Genomic DNA, 22,616 nt, shown 5'->3' with positions numbered 1-22,616 from the left:
TCACCGACTCTGCCCTGCAGCCTCGGGGTGGGGGTGGGGGGCCAACCCCCGGATTGACCACGCTCAGAGCACGTGGCTCCCTCCTGTAGAACTGTACACAGGGCGTGGGCTCGTGAGGCTGAAGCATGACGTGAGGTGCCAGGGTATTAACTTACAGTGAGAGAGAGAATTGCCGAAGGCTCTGGGCTCTGGTGTCCCTGGGCAGCGTGCTCTCTTCCTATAGGTGAATAACATGGAGCCACGTGTCCATCACAGGCTGCCCGCTGAGCGTGGGAGCGGCCCCGTGCACACACAGCCCGAGTCACGTGGTTCAGACGCACTGGGGCACCAGGCTCAGATAGCCCTCTGAGTCCGTCTGCGTATGACGTGTTGCTCCGTCACCACCAAACTGTGCCAGGCATCCCTTGCCTCGGATTCATTCGCTTTGTTAGTGTCGCGTGCCTACTGTGTGCCAGTGACTGCCCACGCAGCACCTCTGGTGCTTGGATGGAGCACACGGAGGCGGCCTCTGCGATCTCTCTCTCGTGTGTTAGCGTCTACCGGGGGGTGAGGTGGCCTATCTGCTTTGATCTCCTGCGGTACGGCGACTTAGTGATTCATTTCCCGTCTCTCCGGCTGTAAAGAGAAACGGTACCAAGGCCTGTGGCTGCTTTCCAGTGAAACAGCGTGCTCAGGGTGCGGCGCCCTTGCTGTCCCCCCAGAAGGTTTTCTGTTTAAGTGCCAGCAAAAACAGCGTTTCTTAGTGTCCTTGCATCTCTGAACACTGCCCTGTCCGACCGAGTGTGCAAGCTAGCAATCTGGATGTTGTTGACCTCTCCTTTCTGCGACCCCGAGTCCACTCTGTCCCCAAGGTGCCACCCCTCTGCCTCCTTAGCGCCTCTCAGGCCTGCCCACCTTTCACAGCTGTCTCGCCCACAGCGCCGTGCAGCCCTTACCCCATCGTGGGGCTGCCTTGACAGCCTCTCTCATGGCCGGTCTCCCTGACTGTGGCCTGGCCTCCTTCAGTCCATCCTCCATCAGTAGCCGGGGGAACTTTTTAGAACACTCAGAATGGTCTCAGTGCTCCACCCTTCTCCTGCTCTTACGTCACCTCATTCTACACCCGGGCACTGAATTACCACCGGTCTCAGAAACCGCTGTCCTGCCCTCTCGTGGCTTCCCGTAGACCTCGCCACGGATTTTGTTTGCTCACCCACCGCCTTTACCCCCACCCAGCTGACACCTGTCTGCCACTCAGGTCTCAACTGAGGAGTCACCTCCATGACCTTCCCGACAGCCGCTAACGCGCTGGCAGGGTTTTCTCGGCCCCCTGGCTTTGTCCGTCAGAGCTGCTGTCACGCTGCGCGGTCACTCGAGGGGACTCCTGAGTAGACGCCAGGCTCCCCCATCTTGTCACCCGGCACCTGGTGCCGCGCGGACAAGGTGTGGAAGGGTGTCCTGACTGATGAGTCACGGTGTGCATTTCTCCCTACAGATGCATATGTTCATTGCTCGCTACTGTGACCTGCTGAATGTGGACATCTCTTGTGACGGGTGTGACGAGATCGCGCCCTGGCACCGCTACCGATGTCTGCAGTGCAGCGACATGGACCTCTGCAAGACCTGCTTCCTAGGTGCGTGCTGCCCCCAGCGGGGTCTCTCTTCTGTCTTCTGTGGCTTGTCGTTTATTTAGGGACTGCCCAGTGGTTTTCTCTGACCCGTGGGCACGCAGGATGACAGGCTCCAGACCTGTTACCTGATGTGCTTCTGCCTTCCGTCCTGCGGGGTGTGGACACTTGATAAACACACAAGGACCGCAGAATGTACGTCCAGCTGAGTTTCCACAAGATTGTTGCTCTGTGGGAACCGTGCAGAGTTTGCAGGGACTCAGAGACACGCACACAGAAGCAGGCCTCGGAGGTTCTCGGCTGCACTTGATGCTGGGTGCTGAGGTCCGGCAGAGGGACAGTCGTGAGCAGCTGAGGTCTGCGCACGGCCCGGTCCTGAAAGACACAGCCCCTGTCCCGGCAGCACCCCCAGGACAAGGGTGTGTGTGCTGACTTATGGATGAGGGGTACAGAGTATTCTAGAAGTGTTGGGAAGTAGTGACAATCGCTGTTGCAGGGAAGGCTTGCGACGAGGTGGGAGGCGGGATGGGAACTGGTCTCTGAAGATCAAAGTCCGAGCTGGACGATGTGAAGGCAGCTCATCAGCGTCTGACACAGAGCCAGTCCAGGGCAGAGGCGTGAACGTCTGTGGTGTGTCTGGGTCAACGTGCTCAGACAGGTGGGGCCCAGACCCCGACCCCAGGGCTGTCGGCTGAGGCGTTTGAGTGAATCTGTCGACAGTGGGGCTGACGTCATCGGAGTTCTGCTGGAGGAAAGCGGCTCCGGCCTTATGGGACTTTCCTTTGGGAGTAGGTCACAGCAGTGACCAGGCTCTTGGCAGCAGGAGCAGAAGTGGGCCAGGTGCGACGAGTGGTCAGCAGGGTCTTGGGGGGGACCACACGGGACACTAACACTGTTTCTCACTCACTGGGTTTGAAGTTGTGGAGTTTGTTTTCCTCTGTGATTCTGGAATGAAGACATGAGAGCAGAAGCCTGTTCTCTCCTCAGTGCTTGTTAACAGGAATACAGAGCAGAGGACCGGACGCACGGGACACAGCGCAGTGGGCACGCGGACTTGTTTCTGCCGGATGGTGGTGGTGATGGGAGTTGGTAATACATCCCATCAGACGCTGTGTGGTGCTGGGAAAGGGGGTCGGTCCGTGGTACCGTGGCTGCCGAGTTCTGTGCCGAGAGTGCTGTTGGTGTGCTTGGAGCCACTGGGCAGAACGCCCCGGTCTCCAGAAGATGCCCGTGGCCCCTGACGTCCTGAGCAGGCACCGGCAGAGCTGCGCTTCCGGATCCGCTGGCGTTTGGAAGCCAGCACTTCTGAGAGCCCTGTGCCGGGTCCCCCTCACACTGGTGTTCTTTCCCCAGGTGGGGTGAAGCCCGAGGGCCACGGAGACGACCACGAGATGGTCAGCATGGAGTTCACCTGCGACCACTGCCAGGGCTTGATCGTCGGCCGCAGGATGAACTGCAACGTGTGTGACGACTTTGACCTCTGCTACGGGTGCTACGCGGCAAAGAAGTACTCCTACGGGTATGCTCGACGCCTCCCTCGCGCCTGCCTCTGCTCTCTGTGCGCGTGGCGAGAAGGGCCTCGGGGCCGTAACAGGTTTCACACACGCGCAGGCGAAGACGCCAGTGCTGCCGTCACCCAGAGAGGCGACGCTTGGAAGATCGTGCCCTGTGTGCTTAGCTGCTTCTTTCTTTTTCTTTGTTCAAGTGTTTTAAAGCAAATCGCAGACCTCAGATCATTTCCCTCAGCTATACTTCATATCCTCCTCTAAAAATTATGAGCATTTTCTCACGTTACCAGAATGATATTACCACACTCGGAAAATTTCACAGGAAGGAAGTCTCCCCCCCGCCCCCTCCCCCGGTTAGAATAGTGTTTTGCCCGGGCAGGGGTGGGGGCTGTGAAATCCTGAAATGGTAGGTACAGTGTTTGCGTTGGCTCATTCCTCTGGCGAGAGGGCTCATACGTGCCTTTAAAGTTTCAGTTACCACAGCCTGGGCGTGGTGACCACACCCCCGCCCCAGGCCCTCACCAAGGCTCGTGGGCCGTATGCATGGTGACCACACCCCCGCCCCAGGCCCTCACCAAGGCTCGTGGGCCGTATGCATGGTGACCACACCCCCGCCCCAGGCCCTCACCAAGGCTCGTGGGCCGTATGAAATCCTGAAATGGTAGGTACAGTGTTTGCGTTGGCTCATTCCTCTGGCGAGAGGGCTCATACGTGCCTTTAAAGTTTCAGTTACCACAGCCTGCCCGGTGTGCCCCCCCCCCCCCCCGAGGCCCTCACCAAGGCTCGTGGGCCATAGGCGTGGTGACCACACCCCCGCCCCAGGCCCTCACCAAGGCTCGTGGGCCATACGCACGTCTTGCCTTTGCAGCCACTTGCCCACGCACAGCGTCACGGCCCATCCGATGGTGACCATCCGGATCAGCGACCGGCAGCGGCTCATCCAGCCCTACATCCACAACTATGCCTGGCTGCTCTTCGCCGCCCTGGCCCTCTACAGCGCCCACCTGGCCAGCGCTGAGGACGTGGACGGGGAGAAGCTGGATCCCCGGGACCGCAGCAGTGCCAGCGCCCTGCGGAGCCAGTGCATGCAGCTCGTCGGGGACTGTCTGATGCAGGCTCACCAGGGAAAAGGTGATTGTTGCTCACGCGCGGAACCGAGCCGCCCCTGAGCTGCTGGTGCAGGAAGAGCCTCCCGGGAGCGAGACTGCGCGTGGCGAGAGGTGTCTGAGCCCGTCCACGACAGGTGCTCACCCTGCTCCGGAGCTAAGTCCAGGTTCCCACGTGCGTTTGAGGGTCACTGTGGCATTAAAATGCATTCAGTTTCTCTAAAGTATTCACATGAACATGTAAAAAAAAAAAAGTAATAATTACAACTCTAACGTCTGTGGATGAAGTACTCAGTGTTTGAGCCTCCCGGCCTTAGCTTTGCCAAAGGAATATTGTTTTTCACCTGGAGTGCAGATCCAGTGCACGTAACCGCGTTCTAGATGAGAGCTGTTCGTGATCACAAAGTCGTTTGACTGACAAAGTACCTCGAAGACCTGGACTTTACCTAGAGGCACTGAGGGAGAGTAACGGGCAGTACGCTTCGGAGGCGTTTGAATCCCTCTCAGAACGCGGGACTGCCTGCTCTGGGACACGGTGGGGACGTCGGGCCTGTGTTGGGCGGCACGTGGGCAGTGCTCCGAGCTTGCCAGTGCGCACGTGGACATGGAGTTGTGCGGGGCTGCTGTGACATTGTCGCGTTGATGATTTTCTAAGCAGACCGTCCTCGTGTGTCTTTGTCCTGCTGCTAACACAGGCATGCCTCCCTGCTCAGTCTTCTGGTGCCTGACATCAGAATCCAAGGAGACGTGATAGCCAGGGAGGTTCATACTGAGTGCGCTTTGTTTGGTTTGTGGAGAACCCGGCCATCTCCTTCCGTGTAGTGATTTCTGGCATTTGCAGGAGATGACCGCGTTCTGAAATTTTTAACCATTCTCTTATTTGCTCCCCGTGTAGGTCTGAAAGCTCTAGCTCTCCTTGGTATACTGCCGGATGGTGACTCTGGTCCAGAGAGTCGGGCCCCATCTGCCTCTGTGCCCGCCCGCCCGCCGCTGGAGGAGAGAGCTGTCCAGGGTGCTGAGGACCCGTCCCGTGCAGGCCCGTCTGTGTGCTGCAGTGTATGTCACCGTGCATTACTACGCAGAATCTCAGGTCGAAATGGGGAGCCGTTTGCAGGTGGGGGCAGAGCAGGGAGGTTAAGGCCACAGACTCTTGACATGGATCCTACATTCCAGCCCTGCTCTCTCAGGTCTTGGGCACATTACCGCCATCTGCTCACATCACTTTCTCATCTGTGAAATAGGCAAGAATACTAATATCCGTTCCGTAGCTTGTTCTAAGGGTATACACGCGATGCACAGTGAGCTGATGCGTGTAACATGCTTGTTAGAACAGTGTCTGTGGAATGTTTCTCGTCAGTGTTAACTGTTCCTGTTACCTGATTCTGGTATTACAAGGAAGGAAGATCGTGTACCCAAGGAGATGAGTTCCTGGCCCATGGTGACCACTGTAGACGCGAAGCTTTTGTTTAAGAGAGAGAGCGTGCGTGCGTGGGGGTGGGGGGCAGAGGGAGAGGGAGACAGAATCTCAAGCAGACTCGAGGCCAGGCGTGGAGCCTGACGTGGGACTTGATCTGCCCACCCTGAGGTCATGATCTGAGCCGAAACCTAGAGCCAGACACTTAACTGACTGCGCCACCCGGGCGCCCCGGAGCTATCACAGGGAGCCAACAGACAGGTAATACTCGTGCTTTCTGTTTGCCAGATGGACACGGTAGTTTGCACATTCCTGTATCAGTAGGAGGAGAGCCCTTCTGGATCCGGGTGTAGCCTGCAATCGCAATCTTAAAGTTGGTTTTGTGGAAGAGCACGGCGTAGCGTCTGCGATGCTGCCTCCGAAGCTTGAGGGGGTGCCGTGAGCGCCCCCGACTTGGCCTGAGGAGCAGCTGATGTTTCAGTTCTCTGTCTCTGTCACGGTTACTAGTTCCAGGATCCCCCACTTGGTGGTTGTGGCTCAGTGAGATCCCATTGTCCTTTAGGGGAGGACAAAAGTAAAGATGGTTGGCGGAAACTTGAGAATTGTGTCAGCTTCACTCAGCCAGACAGGCCACATCAGCTCCACACTGGTCTCTGGGGTGCTGCCATTTCTGACCACAAAACCCCCGTCCGGGCGGCACTTTAAGCACCCACAGGTGGGCAGAGAGGACATCGTCAGCGGGACGGCATTCACCCCCGAGCCTGGGGACAGTTGTGTCTGCCTCTGAGCTCCTGGCATCTCTGCCGCCCGTGAGCACTCTGCTCCCGGGGTGTCCACTTACCATCAGTTCATCTCAGAGTGACCTGGATGAATTGTTCTAGTCCACTGATTAAAACTGATTGCTTTTCGGGGCCCCTGGCTGGCTCAGTCTGTAGAGCGTGTGACTCTCGATCTCGGGGTTGGGAGTTTGAACTCCATGTTGGCATAGAGCTTACTTAAAAATAAAATTTTTCACATCTACTACTAAGTACGTATCGTGATGCTGAAATTGTCCCGTGTCTGGCCAGTGGAAGCCCCTTCCACCTGGCTTCTGTGTCCTTCTGATACGCCTTTTCTTTGAGTGCTTCCTTAATTTTTGTTGCAGAAAGAGGTTTCAGGCTCATCTTAAAGGCTTTCCCTGGGGGCGCCTGGGTGGCGCAGTCATTAAGCGTCTGCCTTCAGCTCAGGGTGTGTTCCTGGTGTTCCAGGATCGAGCCCCACATCAGGCTCCTCCGCTAGGAGCCTGCTTCTTTCTCTCCCACTCCCCCTGCTTCTGTTCCCTCCCTCTCTCACTGGCTGTCTCTGTCTGTCAAATAAATAAATAAATAAATCTTTAAAAAAAAATAAAGGCTTTTCCCGGCCTAAGGAAAAAGGCCTCAGGAAGTGCAGGCCAAGGGTAGTCTTCCTGCCAATCTGGGCAGCTCACTGCCCAAGTCTTGAGCCCAGGAAAGCCTCCCTATTCGAACGAGAGCCCCCTGAACGAGGCTTCTTGCCAAAATAAAATTCTCAAAAGTGTAAGCCAGCTCAGTGTTCTGGAAAGAATTCCGCACCTTTGTTTTTTTCTTCTTCCCAAGAGAAGAACTTCCTGTACGTGGCTTCTAAAGGCTAGGTAGAACATGTTAGAGGTGTGCAGTGGGGCCATGGCTTATGGGACTGCGGGCTCTGACACAGGGGCATTTGGGACATGTTTGGGGGATGGGATGCAGTGATTATTGTCTTAATTAGAGCATAGAGTTGTCATCAGAAATGAGGACATTTTCTTGTGGGATTCCAAAGTATTTTAGTCTGTAAAGACTGGCTAATGATTTTAAAAATTTTATCACAGCATTAGTGAGCCAACTTTTCTTAGAAGAAACCTTAATTCCTTTACATTTTGTTTTCAGGACAAGAGAGATGGTCCTAAGGAAGTCGGACCTTTAGATAGCGAGCCGAGAAGTAAGGCCGATGAAGACAGTGTGTCATCCGTGAAGGGTCCTGCATGCCAGACCCAAAGTTCAGACTCACCTGCAGACGGTAGTGCACCTACAGGGCATCCAGGTAGAGACTGTGCTCACTACCTTGGTCCCTCATCTGAAAACGCACAGACCCATCCCTGAGCTATATGTTGTACACGATTTGAAATTGGCTAGCAACTGAGGGCTCATGGTTTCTCAGTTTTGTATCAGATGGTAGTGATCACACTTTGAAAGTCACCTTTCCTTCACTTTGACTGCTTCCCTACAGCCTTATTCCCTGATTTACTGAGTGCCTTCTGTGTGCCAAGTACTGTGCTAGACGGTGGGGGTGCAAGAGGGGCCAAGTCAGACAGACAGACATAGCTCCTGTCCTCTCGGAGCTTGCAGTCTGGGAGAGTGTAGACCAAGGTACAGGTAACTGTAGTCCGAGGTGGAACGCGACTCTGTGCACAAGAGAGGGGTGGGTGGGTGCTGGTGGCAACGGGTGTGTAACTGGAACTGACAGTGTCCGCAGAAAGCCTTGTAGAGGTTGGGCTGCAAGGGCCCTTAGCTGTGCTAGGATCCACTGTGTGGAAGGGCTCTCCGGGCAGAAAGAGCAGAGTGGGAAACCCCAGAGTCCCGTCGGCAGGCGCACAGGGATCGAGCCCTGGGGGGTCCTGTGTCGCTCTGCTGTGGAGGCCCCGAGCTGCCCTCCCGGGGTTAGCAGCGGCAAGCAGAGCTGCGTTTCAAGAAGACTGATGGGCCCGGAGATGGAAGTGCTGTGGGCTGAAGCATCTCCTCGTTGGGGCAGCCCAGGCAGGCAGCGTCTGTCCCACCTGCCTGCTCCGTGATGGAGGCAGGGCTGAGCACCTGGCGTCCTGCCCCATGTGTACGGCCAGCTCTCAGATGGGGCTGATGGTCACCTGTGCGGTGCATGTAATTCTGCCTTCCAGACAACAGCGTGGCACCCCTGGTCAGTCCCGTCCCCTCTGGTCTGGCTCAGCATCAGCGTGCTGGTCCGCATGCAGTCGTCCCTTCCTCCAGGGCTCACCGGGCACCTGCTGTGCTCTCGTTCTAGGTGCTCATGACGACCAGACACCTAGAGGGGAACACAAATAATACATACCAGCGATCGGCCTGAGCGCCGAAGAGCAGGGTCGGGAAGGGCGAGCGCAGAGGGGTGCTCTGCGTTAACCTCGGGCCGTCGGGGTAGACCTTGGGCAGGATGGGTTCAGCAACATCCCAGCTGTGTGCCCTGGCAGCACAGGGACTGTGAGGCAGTTTACTTGCCCATTTGTATGTGCGCAGAACCTGGCAAAACCTGAAAGTGTGATGTTTTATATCTCAGATGCTGAAAATACAGTCGTGTTGTCTCAGGAGCCCATCGAGGAAAGAGCAGTTACTCCAAGCCCTGAGCAGGTGTTTGCTGAGTGTTCCCAGAAGAGGATTTTGGGATTGCTAGCAGCCATGTTACCTCCCATAAAGTTGGTAAGAGACCAGTGGCATTTTCTTTTATGGAGGAAGGGTGGTGGTATGTGTAGAAAAGTGTGTTTTTTGGAAAGCCGTACGCTGAACCCACCTGTTCAGAGCTGTCTGTGTGTCCCTGAGAGAAGCCTAAATTAGAAGTCGGGTCGGGGGTGATGCCCGGGAATGTCTGTTTGCACCTGACGGTGCATAGCTGTTGGTGAAGGACCCTGCACGGGTCCTCTAGCGCTGGCCAATTGTCACTAAGACGTGAACAGACACAGCGTTGGGTCAGTGCGGTTCCGTGCGTTCCGTGTTGAACAGGCGTTTCTCCCTCTCTTGGCAGGACCCCACGGTGCCCGTGATACACCTGGAGCACGTCCTCCCACTCATGTTTCAGGTCGTCATCTCAAACGCAGGCCACCTGAACGAGACCTACCACCTCACGCTGGGTCTCCTTGGCCAGTTAATCACCCGCCTTTCACCAGCAGAGGTGGACGCTGCCGTGGTCCAGGTCCTCTCTGCCAAGCACACCTTGTTCGCATCAGGGGACGGTTCCGTCGTGCCCGATGGCTGGAAGACCGCCCACCTGCTCTTCAGCCTGGGAGCTGTGTGTCTGGACAGGTAGCCCCACACTCTGCTCCCCCGCTGTTCCTGTCTTGAAGTCCGGGGTCAGTCCGCGATCTGGCCATTGGCTGGTTTTGGGTGCTGTTGTCTACACACCTCTTGTGAGAATATGTTTTACTGGAGAAGGTGTCGACTGACACTGAAAGTGTACTTAAAACCCACATCAACACAGCTGTGCAGTCGGGGCGCTGTCTGCTGATTAAACTTTCCAATCCGACATATTCTGGTGGGTTTTTTCCTGGCAGCAATAAGCGTAGGCTTTGGGGTTGAAGAAAATAGGTCTATTTTTGTATAAAATGACATAATCAGAATACCAAATTTGGAAAACAAAAATGGGGGAAAAAATCACCCCGGCTGCACCACCTATTCTTTTCTTTTAAAGATTTTATTTATCTGAGAGAGAGAGCGAGAGTGTGTTAAGTGGAGGGTGGGAGAGGGACAAGCAGACCCCGCGCCGAGCGTGCAGCCGATGTGGGGCTCGATCCTGCGACCCCAGGATCAGGACCTGAGGCGACCTCAAGAGTCCGGCTGCGCCATCTTCGTGCACCCGGTGCTGCTGTAATAGGTCTCCTTCTGAGTTCTCTCTGTGCGTGAACGTGTTGTGCACAAGTGCACATGTGCATGTGACTCTTCACAGAGATTTTAGAAACCTGACTGTGTACTGAGTGCAGAGGGATCCGAGGCTTCATTCCGATGGTTTTTGAACTAGTGGGTGAGTGGCTCTTGGGCCTGCTGCTGCGTGTGCCTTGGAGTGTAGTGAGCGAGCTCTGCGGAGTGGAGTGTGGAGCCGTGCCCGGCCACCTAACGGAGCTCTCGCCTTGCAGCCGGGTGGGCTTGGACTGGGCGTGCTCCATGGCGGAGATCCTGCGGTCCCTCAGCAGTGCCCCCCTGTGGCGTGACGTCATCGCCGCCTTCACAGACCACTGTGTCAAGCAGCTGCCTTTCCAGCTGAGGCACACCAACATCTTCACCCTGCTCGTGCTGGTCGGCTTCCCACAGGTACGCGGCCTCCCGCGGGTACGCGGCCTCCCGCGGGTACGCGGCCTCCCGCGGTGCCGCCGAGTGCGCGGCACCTCCCGCGAAGCACGCGCTCCCGCTATGCGCGGCCTCCCCTGTGACCGCGGCCTCCCTGCCGGCCTAGCGTGCGGCCTCCCGCGGGATGCGCGGCCTCCCTCACAGTGTGCCGCGGCCTCCAGTGCAGGCCTCCCGCGGGTACGCGGCCTCCCGCGGGTACGCGGCCTCCCGCGGGTACGCGGCCTCGGAGGCCAGGCCACCCCTCCCGGCCGCAGCACACAGCACAGGCTCTCTGCAGCATGTACCTTTGGCAGGGTTTTTCCTTTTAGTTATATAATTGGCATTTGCCCTATTGGTGTATTTTCAAGATTATGGGATGGTTTGTTCAACTGCATTTTTAACAGTTTAGCTCTTCCTTTTATTAGCCAGTAGTGTGAATAATAGGTAACTAAGTTATTAAATCACGAAGAACTTCAGAGTAGAGTTGGTTCTCAGTTGGCATTCATCTTGGTCTCGTTTCTGATCTTTATGTCTCACAATTGGTTGGGACAAAGAGGACTGTGAAAACATGGCTTCACCCAGCAAGCGCGTAAACCACCTCTCTGTGGGGCCCTGGACTCAGGAGTGCCTGTCCTTAGCACCTGTTGGAGTCCGGGGCACAGGCACGGAGGACGGGGCTTGTGTCCAGTGAAGGGTCCCCCCGTGACTTTGTGCTGCTGAGTTGCCTTCTCGGTCTCTGTCACGCTCTAGGTCCTCTGCGTGGGGACCCGCTGTGTGTACGTGGATAACGCCAACGAGCCGCACAGTGTCATCATCTTGAAGCACTTCACGGAGAAGAACAGGGCTGTGATCGTCGACGTCAAAACCCGGAAGAGGAAAACAGGTCCCAAACCTAATTAGTTATTTCTAAGAATGGAGGGAAGTTGTCAAATCGCTGTGTACCCTGAAATCCATGAAGATATTGTGGTCATTGTCCCTGCGTGTGATGTCTTAAAAAACAAGTTAACTCCCTGAGCTGCTTTTTCCACACCTCTGAAGTGATGTGGTTGAATTAGGGTAAATTGGAAGGCCCTTGCTGTGCTGTCAGTTTGTATGTATGGCTCCGGGGTTCCGGGGGGACGCATTTAGGGTGTGAATAATGTTGTCATTGGTTGGTGAGTAGTTTTCTAATGGGTAAGTTAAATATATAGTGGGGTCAGACAGCTACGTGAGTGTAAAATGTCTTTGAGTAATTGTGTTGACATTCATGTCACGTTCTGTTTTGCTTGATCAGTAGAACAGTGAAAGTATATCATAAGTGACCTTTGACTTAATTTGCCAACCCCGGAACAGCCTGGAGTATGTGACCATATGTGCCTGGTTCTGCTTCTGAAATACTAGGCTTCCTCATTCAGCTTCACTGTCAGACACAGTCTGTGCTACCTTTTTGTGTGCTGTGAGGTGACGGTCAAGGTTCTTGTTCTTTTTCCTTTTTTGTCTTTTTTCTTTTTTGCATGTTAACATCAGTTCTTTCAGGACCATTTGTTGAACAGACTAGTTCTGCATTGAATTATCCTGGTACCTTCACTGGAGATTAGTTGACCCACATGTGTGTGTCTATTTATGGGTTCTGTTATATTTTCCATTAATCTATATATTCGTCCTTACTTGAATACCACATTCTCTTGACCGTTGCAGATTTATGTTATGTCTCCAAATCACGTTCTCCAACTTTGTTATTCTTTTGTCAGCATTGTTCTGGCTGGTCTCGTTCCTTTGCCTTTCTGTATAAATTTTAGAATCCGCTTGTCGGTTTCTATAAACGAATCGTTGAATCTGTATATCTGTTTGGGGAGAACTGACGTTGTAACGTGACTCATGAGCACTGTATATGTCTCCGTTTATTGAGGGAATAAATTGAGATCTCCAGTTTCTCTTCATTTGGCATGGGGTAGCAGCTGCTTTCTCTAATTCCTGAATTTGGTACTTTGTGTCTTCTCTTGTTTGTTTCCTAGAGGTCTCACCAGAGATTTATCTATGTATTTTTTAAAAGATTTTATTTATGTATTTGAGATAGAGTGAGAGTGAGAGAGAGAGAGCATGAGGGGGGGTGGTAGAGGCAGAGGGAGAAGCACGCTCCCCGCTGAGGAAGTAGCCCAATGTGGGACTTGATCCCAGGACCCCAGGATCATGACCTGAACTGAGGGCAGACACTTTACCAGCTGAGCCACCCAGGCGCCCCTGATCAATGTATTTGATTTCTTTCAAAGGACCAACTTTTGTTTTCATTGATTTTTTTTCTCTATTATTTCTCTGTTTTCTGCTTCATTGATTTCTGTCTTTGTCATTATTGATTTCCTATTTCTTCTTGGTTTGGATTTCATTTGCTCTTTTTTTCTTTCTCTAATTTCTTAGGGTGGAAGTCTAAATCACTGGAGATTTTTCTTCTTTGTTGATAGAAGCATAATGCTATGAATTTCCCTCTAGGGATGGCATTAGCTGTATCCATAATTTTTAAAAAGATTTATTTATTTTAGAGAGAGAGATTGTGGGGGGATGGGCAGAGGGAAAGGGAGAGGGAGAGTCTCAAGCAGCTGCACACTGAGTGAGGGCCCGACACGGGGCTTGATCTCACAATCCTGAGATCATGACCTGAGCCAACATCGAGAGTCGGATGCTCAGCCAACTGTGCCATCCAGACGCCCCTGTGTCCATAATTTTTGATGGCATTTATTTTATCATTTTCACGCAGGTCAGAATATTTTCTATTTATCTTAAGAGTTTTTCTTTGTTTTGCGGATTATTTAAGAGTTTATTGTTTGATTTACAAATACTTGGAGGCTATTCCAGACATCTTTCTGTTATTGATTTCAAGTTTAATTCCCTTGGGGTCAGAGAACATACTTCAGATTATTTTAGTCCTGTTAGGATTATTGAAACTTGTTTTATGGTCCAGAATTGGATCTGTTTTGGGTAAGGTTCCATGTGCACCTGAAGAGATTCATATACTGGGTTGTTGGCCGTAGGTGTCATTTAAGTCAGGTCAGTTGATAGTGTTTTTTTAAGTCTTCCGTGCTCTTACTGATTTTCTGTCTGTCTGTTCTAATGATTACTGAGAGAGGAGTGTTGAGGTCTCTAACCATAACTGTCTGTTTCTCAAGTCAATACAAAATGTCCCTTTTTATCTCTGATAATATTCCTTATTCTGAAATTGACTTGAGTATTTAGGTAGTCTCTCTAGCTTTTGTTTTATTACTAACGTTTGCGTGGTGTGTACGCTCTCACTTTAACCTGTCTCTGTCTTCACATTTAAAGTGGATTTCTTGCAGATAGCACATAGCGGAATTTTCTTTTTTAATCCAGTCTGACAATCTCTGCCTTTTCATTGAGATGTTTAGACTGTTTACATTTAATGCAGTTATCAAGGTGATTGAGTTTAAATCTACTATCTTCTTGATTGTTTTTTATTTGCCTCACTTGTCTGTTGTTCCTTTTCTTCTACTTCCCCTGCTTTTGAATTGAAGGTTCTTTTTTTTGTTTAATGACTCCATTTATTTCCACTAATGGTTTTCAACTGTATCTCTTAATTTTTTCAGTGGTTGCTCAAGGGCTTACTGTAGTTTACCTTCAGATAATTTTTTCATGGTTGCTTTAGGGTTTATAATATTCACCTTTAGCTCTTCATTGTCTGCCTTCAAATAATAGTCTACCACTTAACATATAGTGAGGAAACATAGATTTTATATTTCTATCCCCTCATCCTTGTGGTATTATCATTACACATTTTACTCCTATGTGTTATAAACCTCAGAATAATACGTTATTTATTTTTGCTTTAAAAAGTCAGCAACCAGGGGCACCAGGGGCACCTGGGTGGCGCACTTGGTTAAGCATCCAGCTCTTCTTAGTTTTGGCTTAGGTCATGATCTCGGGGTCATGGGATCGAGCCCTGCGTTGGGCTCTATGCTCAGCACGGAGTCTGCTTAAGACTCTCTCTCCCTCTTCCTCTGCTCCCCTCCCCCACTTGTTCATGTGCACACATGCTCACTCTCTCTCAAAGAAAAAAATCTTTAAAAAAATTCTTGTTTAAAAAAATAAAAAATAAAAAGTCAGATATTTTAAGAAAGTTTTTAAAATGAGAAAACAATTTATTTACATATTTACAATTTCTGGTACTCTTCATTCCTTTGTGTAAATTCAAGGTTCTATCTGGTGTCATTTTTCTTTGGCCTGAGAAACTTCCCTTAACCTTTCTTGTATCGCGCGTCTGCTGCTACAGAGTTTTTGTTCTGGTGTGTCCTACCAAACCAAACAAATACTTATTTTGACTTTATCTTTGAAAGATGATTTTGCCACATACAAAATTCTAGGCCAAGAGTTTTTTCTTTGAATACTTTGAAGTTCTCGATCCATTTTCTTCTGGCTAACATAGTTTCAGCTGCAAAGTTTGCTGTCGTTCTCTGTTCCTCTTCAAATGTGTCTTTTTTTCCTCTGGCTGCATTTAAGGTTTTTTTCTTAGTCACTGGTTTTTAGCATTTTGATAAGGACGCACCTTGACATGAGTTTCTGTGTTTATTCTTCTTGGGGGGTTATTGAGCTCTTGGATCTGTGGATTTACAGTTTCTATCAAATTCAGAAAAATTTCAACTATTATGTCTTCTAATAGTTGTTTCCCACCCCCACTAGGATGCTGGGCGGGGGGAAGACAAAATATCCCCAGGTCTTTGTGCGCTCAAGAACTGTTCGTTGTGTTTAGTAGTTCTTTCCTAGAACTAGGTGGTTTCCCACCATCCATTTGTGTGACTCACGGTCAGCCAAAGACTTGTGAGGAAGGTCCTGTGGCTGTCTAGAGAGGCCTCCCATGCCCTCTGACTCTGGGCCTCTCCCTTCTTTGCGACATTCTGCCCCATCAGTTCTAGCTGCCTTGACTTCCCTGAACTCTCACCTCTCTGTCATCAGTTCATTGAGACTGCAGGACTCTGCTCAGATTTCTAGTCCCCGTTCTGCAGCCTGGAAATTGTCTCCAGAAATCTGGCTGTTGGAGGGCTCCTCTGGTTTATGTCCCTTCTATCAGGGTTCATAGTCCTTACCACTTATCTCCTGTCTGCAAACCATTGTTTTGTGTACTTTTTCTGTGATCTGGGTGTTTAAGGAGAGTCAATCCAGTCTGTCTTAGTTTTGTTTGGGAGTGGACGTTCTGCCTGCGTGCTACATTTAAGAAGCTCCTTCAGCACGTGGGAGACAAGCTGTTTGTGCACAGTGGTAGGGATGTGAATTGTCTCGCGGTTGCTTGATGGCTAGGTGGCCCAGTGCCATTTCTGTTCTCACCTGCAAACCAGCTGTAAGTGTAATGGCTAAGTGTGAAGCCAGGCTGATTTGTGTTTCGGGGTCTGTGGTTCCTGCTACAGTAAGGCATATTCCTGGGGAAGAGATTTAGCTGCAGGAAGTGTTACCTGTACTTTCATGCCTCTCTCTTCCCCCTGACCTCACCCTCCAGTGAAGGACTACCAGCTGGTCCAGAAAGGACAGGAAGGCAGCAGCTCTCAGGCCCAGCTGAGCCAGTACTCCCAGCACTTTGCCTTTATCGCCAGTCATCTTCTGCAAACCAGCGTGGATAGCCACTGTCCCGAGGCAGTGGAAGCAACCTGGGTCCTGTCCCTGGCCCTCAAAGGACTATATAAAACACTAAAGGTAACAGTGACCTTCTTCCATCTGCTAACGAATCGCTGTGATTTAACATCTGCAGGGCGTTGACTACAAGGAGATGCCCGCTGATTTCGATGGATGGTTAACAAAGGATCTTGATTATTCTTAGGAATGGGTGAGGTTTCGCACAGGGATAACCCTAAGGAAGAAACAGAATTTTCCCGGTAGTTGCTTCTTTGTATTTTTTTAGTACTGTTCCATGGAACCAGGCGTTTGCCTGATGGCCATGTAACCTTGGGAAGATGGGAAGAAACTGGACGGAACAGTTTCTCACTTCCCTCCAAACCATAGTTCCTCTGGCCCATCGTAAGGCAGGAGGCAGGGGAGATCAAAGGGGACCGTCATCCTATGGGACTTGTAGAGAGAGGCTAGACAGTCGGGGTGGGAGAAGCTGGGTGATACCTGGCTTGTAGACAAGAAGCCTTGACCTGTGGGAAGGTGGTTCTTTGGCTACCTGAGGGGCCTGACGGGAGGAAGGGGTCACTTTTAGGACGGTCTTCCCTACAGGAGTAGCCATGAAAGAAGGGTTTCATTTTAAAAGTTGGTGAGTCCCTGGACTTTGGCAGAACTGCCCAGGAGGCCACAGAAGGACTCAGGCGGCACAAGGAACCAGCACGGATGGCATTCCAGCTGCGGGCCCGCCGAGTGCTCGTGGCGAGGGCACCGAGGCCTTGCCGCTGCTGTTTGTTGCCTCCAAGGCATTTATCACCATCTGCCCTCGTCTCAGTTGTTTAATTATAGGAGCAAAGAGAAAATAAACTCCCTGAGGGGCCAGACCATTTCTGTCTTTGAATCCGTGTTTTCATAAGTATTTGTTGAACACCGAGAGCCGCGTGGAACTCTGGCACTGAACTCGAGAGCAGGTGGGGCTCACAGTCTAATCTGCCAGAGAGCCGGCACGGGGCCCCCAAGGAGGACTAACATGAGTCAGAGACATCCTTCCCGAGGAGGTGAAATGTGAGGTGGTAGAGGCGTCTGGGCAGAGCCATGTGTGCAGGGAGAGCCACAGACGCCAGGCCCAGCCACAGGCATGGTTGTCAGTGACAGACCCCTCGGGCCCTTCAGGACCCCGTGGAAGAGGGATGCGAGACCAGAGGAGCAGGCAGGGGACTGCAGCGCCCCGTCCGCCACGATCGGGACTTGGGTTGTGGTCTGGCGAGCACTGGGAAATTGGGGAAGGCAGAGCGCTGCAGAGGGCCCGTTCGTGCAGGACGAAGTGCACAGCGTGTCCTGGGCTCCAGAGATGCTTGCCGAGGGCTGAGTCAGACAGGGTGTGGACAGACTCGGGTTGGGGCTGAGGATCGGAGGGTCACCCTGCCTGCCGACTCTGGAATTTTCCCCGCAAGGTGACCTTGGGCCACAAGGCGAGCCGGCTCCGAAAGAGCCTTGCTTCTCCGCTCGTGCGGCCGCACCTTCTTCCCTCCAGGCAGCCGCGTGTCATTTCCTTTTGTCTGGCAGGCTCACGGTTTTGAAGAGACTCATACAACCTTCCTTCAGACGGATCTGCTGAAGCTGCTGGTGACCAAGTGCAGCAAAGGGACCGGTTTCAGTAAGACGTGGCTCCTCCGGGACCTGGAGGTAGGGGTGCGCCGCCTGCTGCCGGCTTCCCGCGCGGCGGTGAGGACCGTGGTCAGCTGCGCCTGCCTCTGCCCTGCGTGTGCTCGATCTGTGCAGTGGGTGGAACCGCGTCTTAGAGCCGTGTCCCTGTTGGACACTGGGATGATGACATCTGTCCTCCCTGTCGGGAGAGAACGGATGTGGTGTTTGTTCGGAGGAGGAGGCGTATTTTATGGAAGCACACGGCGGACCATTACGTCACGGCGATAAAGTGTGTCCTTGAATTACAATTTCCCTTTAAAGTTCCTTTGAGCTGAAGTCTGTTTCTGAGATTGTCCTCAGCTATGTTATTTCATGTAGGATTTCAGTCGATAATTTTCATCTTACCACAGTTCCTTCTGGGCCTCCGATTTTTCTTAGTGGATTTGCTGTGGTTCCTGTGCAGTGTGTGTGGCGAGTGCCAGCCTCAGGTCCAGGAGACGCGGCTCCTCTGTGGCGGGAGGTCAGCCAGCCTCTCCCGTCACACAGAGGCCTGAGTGCGAAGAAGGAAACGGGGCTGAAATAAGCAACGGAAAACCGGGAGAGCATCTGGGCTCTTGTTCTGAGGAAAAGCTTTTAAATTAAATTTTAAATTAATTTTTTTTTTATCATTCAGATAATAGAACCACATTGCAGAAAATGTGAAATATAGAAGAGAAAGACAAACTTTGAATTCTGCCCCACAGATACAGCCGCCATAAGTATTCTCTGTACTGCCTAGTTCTAGTTGTTTCCGTCTGCATCCCTGTCGCACGTGCGGCAGCCGCTTCCCCGAGTCGCTGGGTCGTTTCATGACCCCCAGCGTAACGGCTGCAGGCGACACACGAGGGGGATCTCAGCTTCACTGACCGTAACGTGCTTTACGTTATACCTCAAAGGGGAGTGACAGGCGGGTCAGAGGCAGTAGACGTTACAGCTCTTTACGTTTCACCAGAACGCGTTCTCAGAGTGATCCCAGCTTACGTCGTCAGCAGCAGAGGTCCCTCGGTTTTAGTTAGCACGTCTTTGGTTACAGGTCAATTGAACATGTTTTTCTTTTGGTACTAAGTTTACATTCTTTTTGTGAATTCTTATTACATCTTTAAAAAAATGAGGTCAAATATTTTCTACCATTTGAGGGTTAAAGATCTCACCCACTGAACCCCCACACGCCTGTCCTGCCTGGTTTTCTGTCTAGATTCTGTCCATCATGCTGTACTCCTCAAAGAAGGAGATCCACACCTTGGCCGAGCACACAGCCCCGGAGCGAGACGAGCGGGCGGACCAAGAGGAGGAGGTGGAAGGCACGGTCAGCAGCCCCGGCGAGCCAGAGCAGAAGAAGCTGGACCCTCTGGAAAGCCTGGATGAGCCCACCAGAATATGTTTCTTGGTGAGTTCTGGGCCTTGGTGAAGCCGAGCGATGGGTTCTCTTTGGCTTGTACCGTGTTTTTGCCTCCATGTGAAAATGCTTCAGTCTGACGTGCTGAGAGTTCACTTCCTGAAGACTCAGTCTGAATTGTGCAGAATTGGTCCAGAAGAACGGCGAATCCTTACAACTGTGATTTTTAAGCTTTTGGGGCCTAAAGGCTGTAGATCATCTCCCCCATGACATAAGCCCATGCAGTTTTGCTCATAATTTGCAGCCCCTTGATGCATGGCATCCCCTCGTGCCTTCTGAGATGCGTTCTCTTACCCTCCCTGGGGACGCCCTCTTCCTCGAACAGTGGCTGCAGGAAGAAAAGGCAGAGCGTCTGGGCGGAGATCAGACAAGCAAGCACATCTCCAGACCGATGTGCCAGTTGTCAGAGTGGCGAGCGTGGCAGCCGCAGGGAAGCTGGGGCGGGTGCCGTGTGGTGGGTGGTAGCTGTGGACTGTTAGCATTGCACGAGGTGGTCTGGTATTTCCATGCTTTGTGTTTTCCTGTGAATTTATCATCGCAGAGTCTACAGCCCATGTTTTAGAGTTTATAATTTTATTCGCTCTAAGCAGCCACACGATATTCAGAACTTAAAACCGTCTCTCTTGTGCTTCCTCCCATGGCCTTCAGATGGCGCACGACGCGCTCAATGCCCCTCTGCACATCCTCCGGGCCATATACGAGCTGCAGATGAAAAGGACCGATTCTTTCTTCCTGGAGGTTCAGAAGAGGTGAGGTCGCTGAGACGCAGCTGACGTGGGAGAGCGAGGGAGGGCAGGCCTGTGACTGCCTCCTGCCGCAAGCTCTCGGTAAAAACTCCTGCAGGCCTGCCCCATGGGCCCAGTTTTCGGTTCTCTGTGCAGCGCTGTGAAAGCTGACCGCACGCACTGTCTGTGTCCTCTGAGCTGTGCTGTGTGTCCCTTCTGGGTGCGGACACGGAGGCAGATGCCAAGGTTTCTCCCATACATCGTCCTGGAGCAGACAGGGCCCTCCGGTCGGAGTGTTGTTGGCACATGATCTTCATGGATTTCCCCAAGGGTTGTTAGAAAGTTAATATCACTCCCTTTCTCTGGGCCAGGAAGCTTAGCCCGGTTCTTGGGCCCAGCTCCCAGTGTGTGTGAACTTTACCTGTCGCAGCTCATGTCCCTCTCTGCCTGGCATATCCTAGTTTGGACTTCTGTTCTAACTTACATTCACTTCCAATTTGATTTTTCTTTATGTTTTTATCTTCTATTTCTGTTTTCCTGTATTTCGTATATGTTGCCTCAAATCTTTTGTGAAATGAAGCAGGGCATAGTCTGTAACTAAGAAACCCAGAAATACCCGGTCAAGGAAGATAGAATTTGTTTTTTCTGTTGTGGCAGTGCAGGGTGGGTGGGCAGCTCTGCTCTGTGCCTGACCCTGCGTGTTGTCACGTGGCTCACCCATACCCACCTGCGTTCTAGCTCAGAGGAGGGAGGGTGGAGAGAGGAGGGCACCCTCAACCCAGCTGCTGAGGGTAGGCTCACTGGCCTCCTGCGGGTGAGAGCCTAGTTGCATCAGCCCGTCGAGCTGAAGAGGGGTGGGGACCCTGTTGCCAGGGGTGGTTGTGTATCTTGCTAAAGCCTCTGGGAACGTTGTTTCGAAGATCCTGAGGGACACTTTGCACCCTCTGCCACCAGGGCGCGAGTAGATGAGTGCTGTGAGTCCAGATTGCGGAATATGGGGCAGTAATGTCACTGCAGAGGCACAGGACGGCTCGGATCGGTATTTCTGACAAGTTCCACCACAGCCGAGCTCTCCGCTTTCTGTGATGTGCGTACCCAGCCTTGTGCCCCTTCCCGCCAGGTTTGACGGGGACGAGCTCACCACGGATGAAAGGATTCGGACCCTGGCGCAGAGGTGGCAGCCCAGTCGGAGTCTGAGGCTGGAGGAGCAGGGCGCCAAAGCCGTGGACACAGACATGATCATCTTACCGTGCTTGGTATGTTGCCTCCACCTTGGACGCGGAAGGTCTGCCCCGGCCCCCGCCCGGTGGTGAGGGGCCGGCCGCGGTAACGGTGGTCTCGGGTTTGCAGTCCCGGCCCGCACGCTGTGAGCAGGCCACGGCGGAGTCGAACCCTGTGACGCAGAAGCTCATCGCCAGCACGGAGAGCGAACTGCAGCAGAGCTACGCCAAGCAGCGGCGCAGCAAGAGCGCCGCCCTCCTGCACAAGGAGCTGAACTGCAAGAGCAAGAGGGCCGTGCGGGAGTACCTGTTCCGCGTGAACGAGGCCACGGCCGTGCTGTACGCCCGCCACGTGCTGGCCTCCTTGCTCGCCGAGTGGCCTGGCCACGTGCCAGTGAGCGAGGACACCCTGGAGCTCAGCGGCCCGGCCCACATGACCTACATCCTGGACATGTTCATGCAGCTGGAAGAAAAGCAGCAGTGGGAGAAGGTGATTGTCACCCGCTTTGCTCCTCCTCTGCCCCCCCAGCGTTTGAGCCTGCTTCCTCTGGTGAGGGCCTCCCCGGAGGGAGGTCACCTGTGTGGCCGTGTGGCTCTGCGACAGCTGTGGGTGCAGCAGAGGCTGGGGGGAGGAGGCACGGCTGGGCTCTTTCCGGTCCTGGCCTGGAGCTGAGGTGCCGGCCTGGGGCAGACGTGGTGCGCACAGGGTACTGACACCGCGCTCCCGTGGAGCCTGACCCTGCACGCATCCTAGCCCGTGTCTCGTCGTGTCGTCCCAAGTCCCGGGGACACGGTGAAGTACGGCTGATGGCCTGTCCCAGTGGTACAGGGCGTGTGTGTCTTATTTCTGGAACGTCTGCCCCGGGGCACTCGCACCTGTCACACTGTAACCAGGGAGAGTTCTGTCTGGAGGAAGTGCAGTAAGAGGCCCTGGCCTCGAGAAGGCAGGTGCAGGGTCTGCAGCCTAAGCCTATGTTCCGGTTCTGAGTTTCCAGGCCTCCGGGTCGGTTCTTAAGTCAAATCTTCAACGTCGTCATTGAGAGGAGGGCTGGGGTAGCAATTCCCAGGGGGAACGTACCCAGAGGACCCGCACAGCAGAACACAGTCTGGTCTGGGCATCTGGGCGGGGGGAAGCCACGGGCACCTCCTCCAGCCGAGCTGGGAAGGTCTGTGAGCACCTTCCAGCTTCCAAGTGCGAAAATCTTGAGTCACATTTACTGCCGCCTTCTTCACCCCCGTCCCCTTGGCACCTACACACACACACACACACACACACACACGCTGTCACATCACCCGTCC

The 22,616-nt window shown here is 53.0% G+C and overlaps 1 protein-coding gene across 1 annotated transcript in view; it reads left to right on the top strand.

The window, feature by feature from the left end:
- The window catches only part of ZZEF1 (zinc finger ZZ-type and EF-hand domain containing 1), a 99,779-nt gene that overhangs the window by 61,145 nt on the left and 16,018 nt on the right, over positions 1–22,616 (top strand). The window contains exons 34-48 of the mRNA XM_040629827.1: positions 1,475–1,613; positions 2,961–3,126; positions 3,984–4,246; positions 5,117–5,277; positions 7,558–7,711; positions 8,957–9,096; positions 9,419–9,696; positions 10,524–10,698; positions 11,464–11,596; positions 16,190–16,383; positions 17,857–17,976; positions 19,172–19,363; positions 20,021–20,121; positions 21,218–21,353; positions 21,448–21,807. Coding sequence (XP_040485761.1) covers positions 1,475–1,613; positions 2,961–3,126; positions 3,984–4,246; positions 5,117–5,277; positions 7,558–7,711; positions 8,957–9,096; positions 9,419–9,696; positions 10,524–10,698; positions 11,464–11,596; positions 16,190–16,383; positions 17,857–17,976; positions 19,172–19,363; positions 20,021–20,121; positions 21,218–21,353; positions 21,448–21,807 — 2,712 coding nt within the window. The remainder of the gene's footprint in view (positions 1–1,474; positions 1,614–2,960; positions 3,127–3,983; positions 4,247–5,116; positions 5,278–7,557; positions 7,712–8,956; positions 9,097–9,418; positions 9,697–10,523; positions 10,699–11,463; positions 11,597–16,189; positions 16,384–17,856; positions 17,977–19,171; positions 19,364–20,020; positions 20,122–21,217; positions 21,354–21,447; positions 21,808–22,616) is intronic.

This window comes from Ursus maritimus, unplaced genomic scaffold (genome assembly GCF_017311325.1).
Source record: "Ursus maritimus isolate PB19 unplaced genomic scaffold, ASM1731132v1 scaffold_14, whole genome shotgun sequence".
Classification (NCBI taxonomy): domain Eukaryota; kingdom Metazoa; phylum Chordata; class Mammalia; order Carnivora; family Ursidae; genus Ursus; species Ursus maritimus.
The sequence above is the reverse complement of the archived record's forward strand: the minus strand, read 5'-3'. Positions and strand labels throughout refer to the sequence as shown.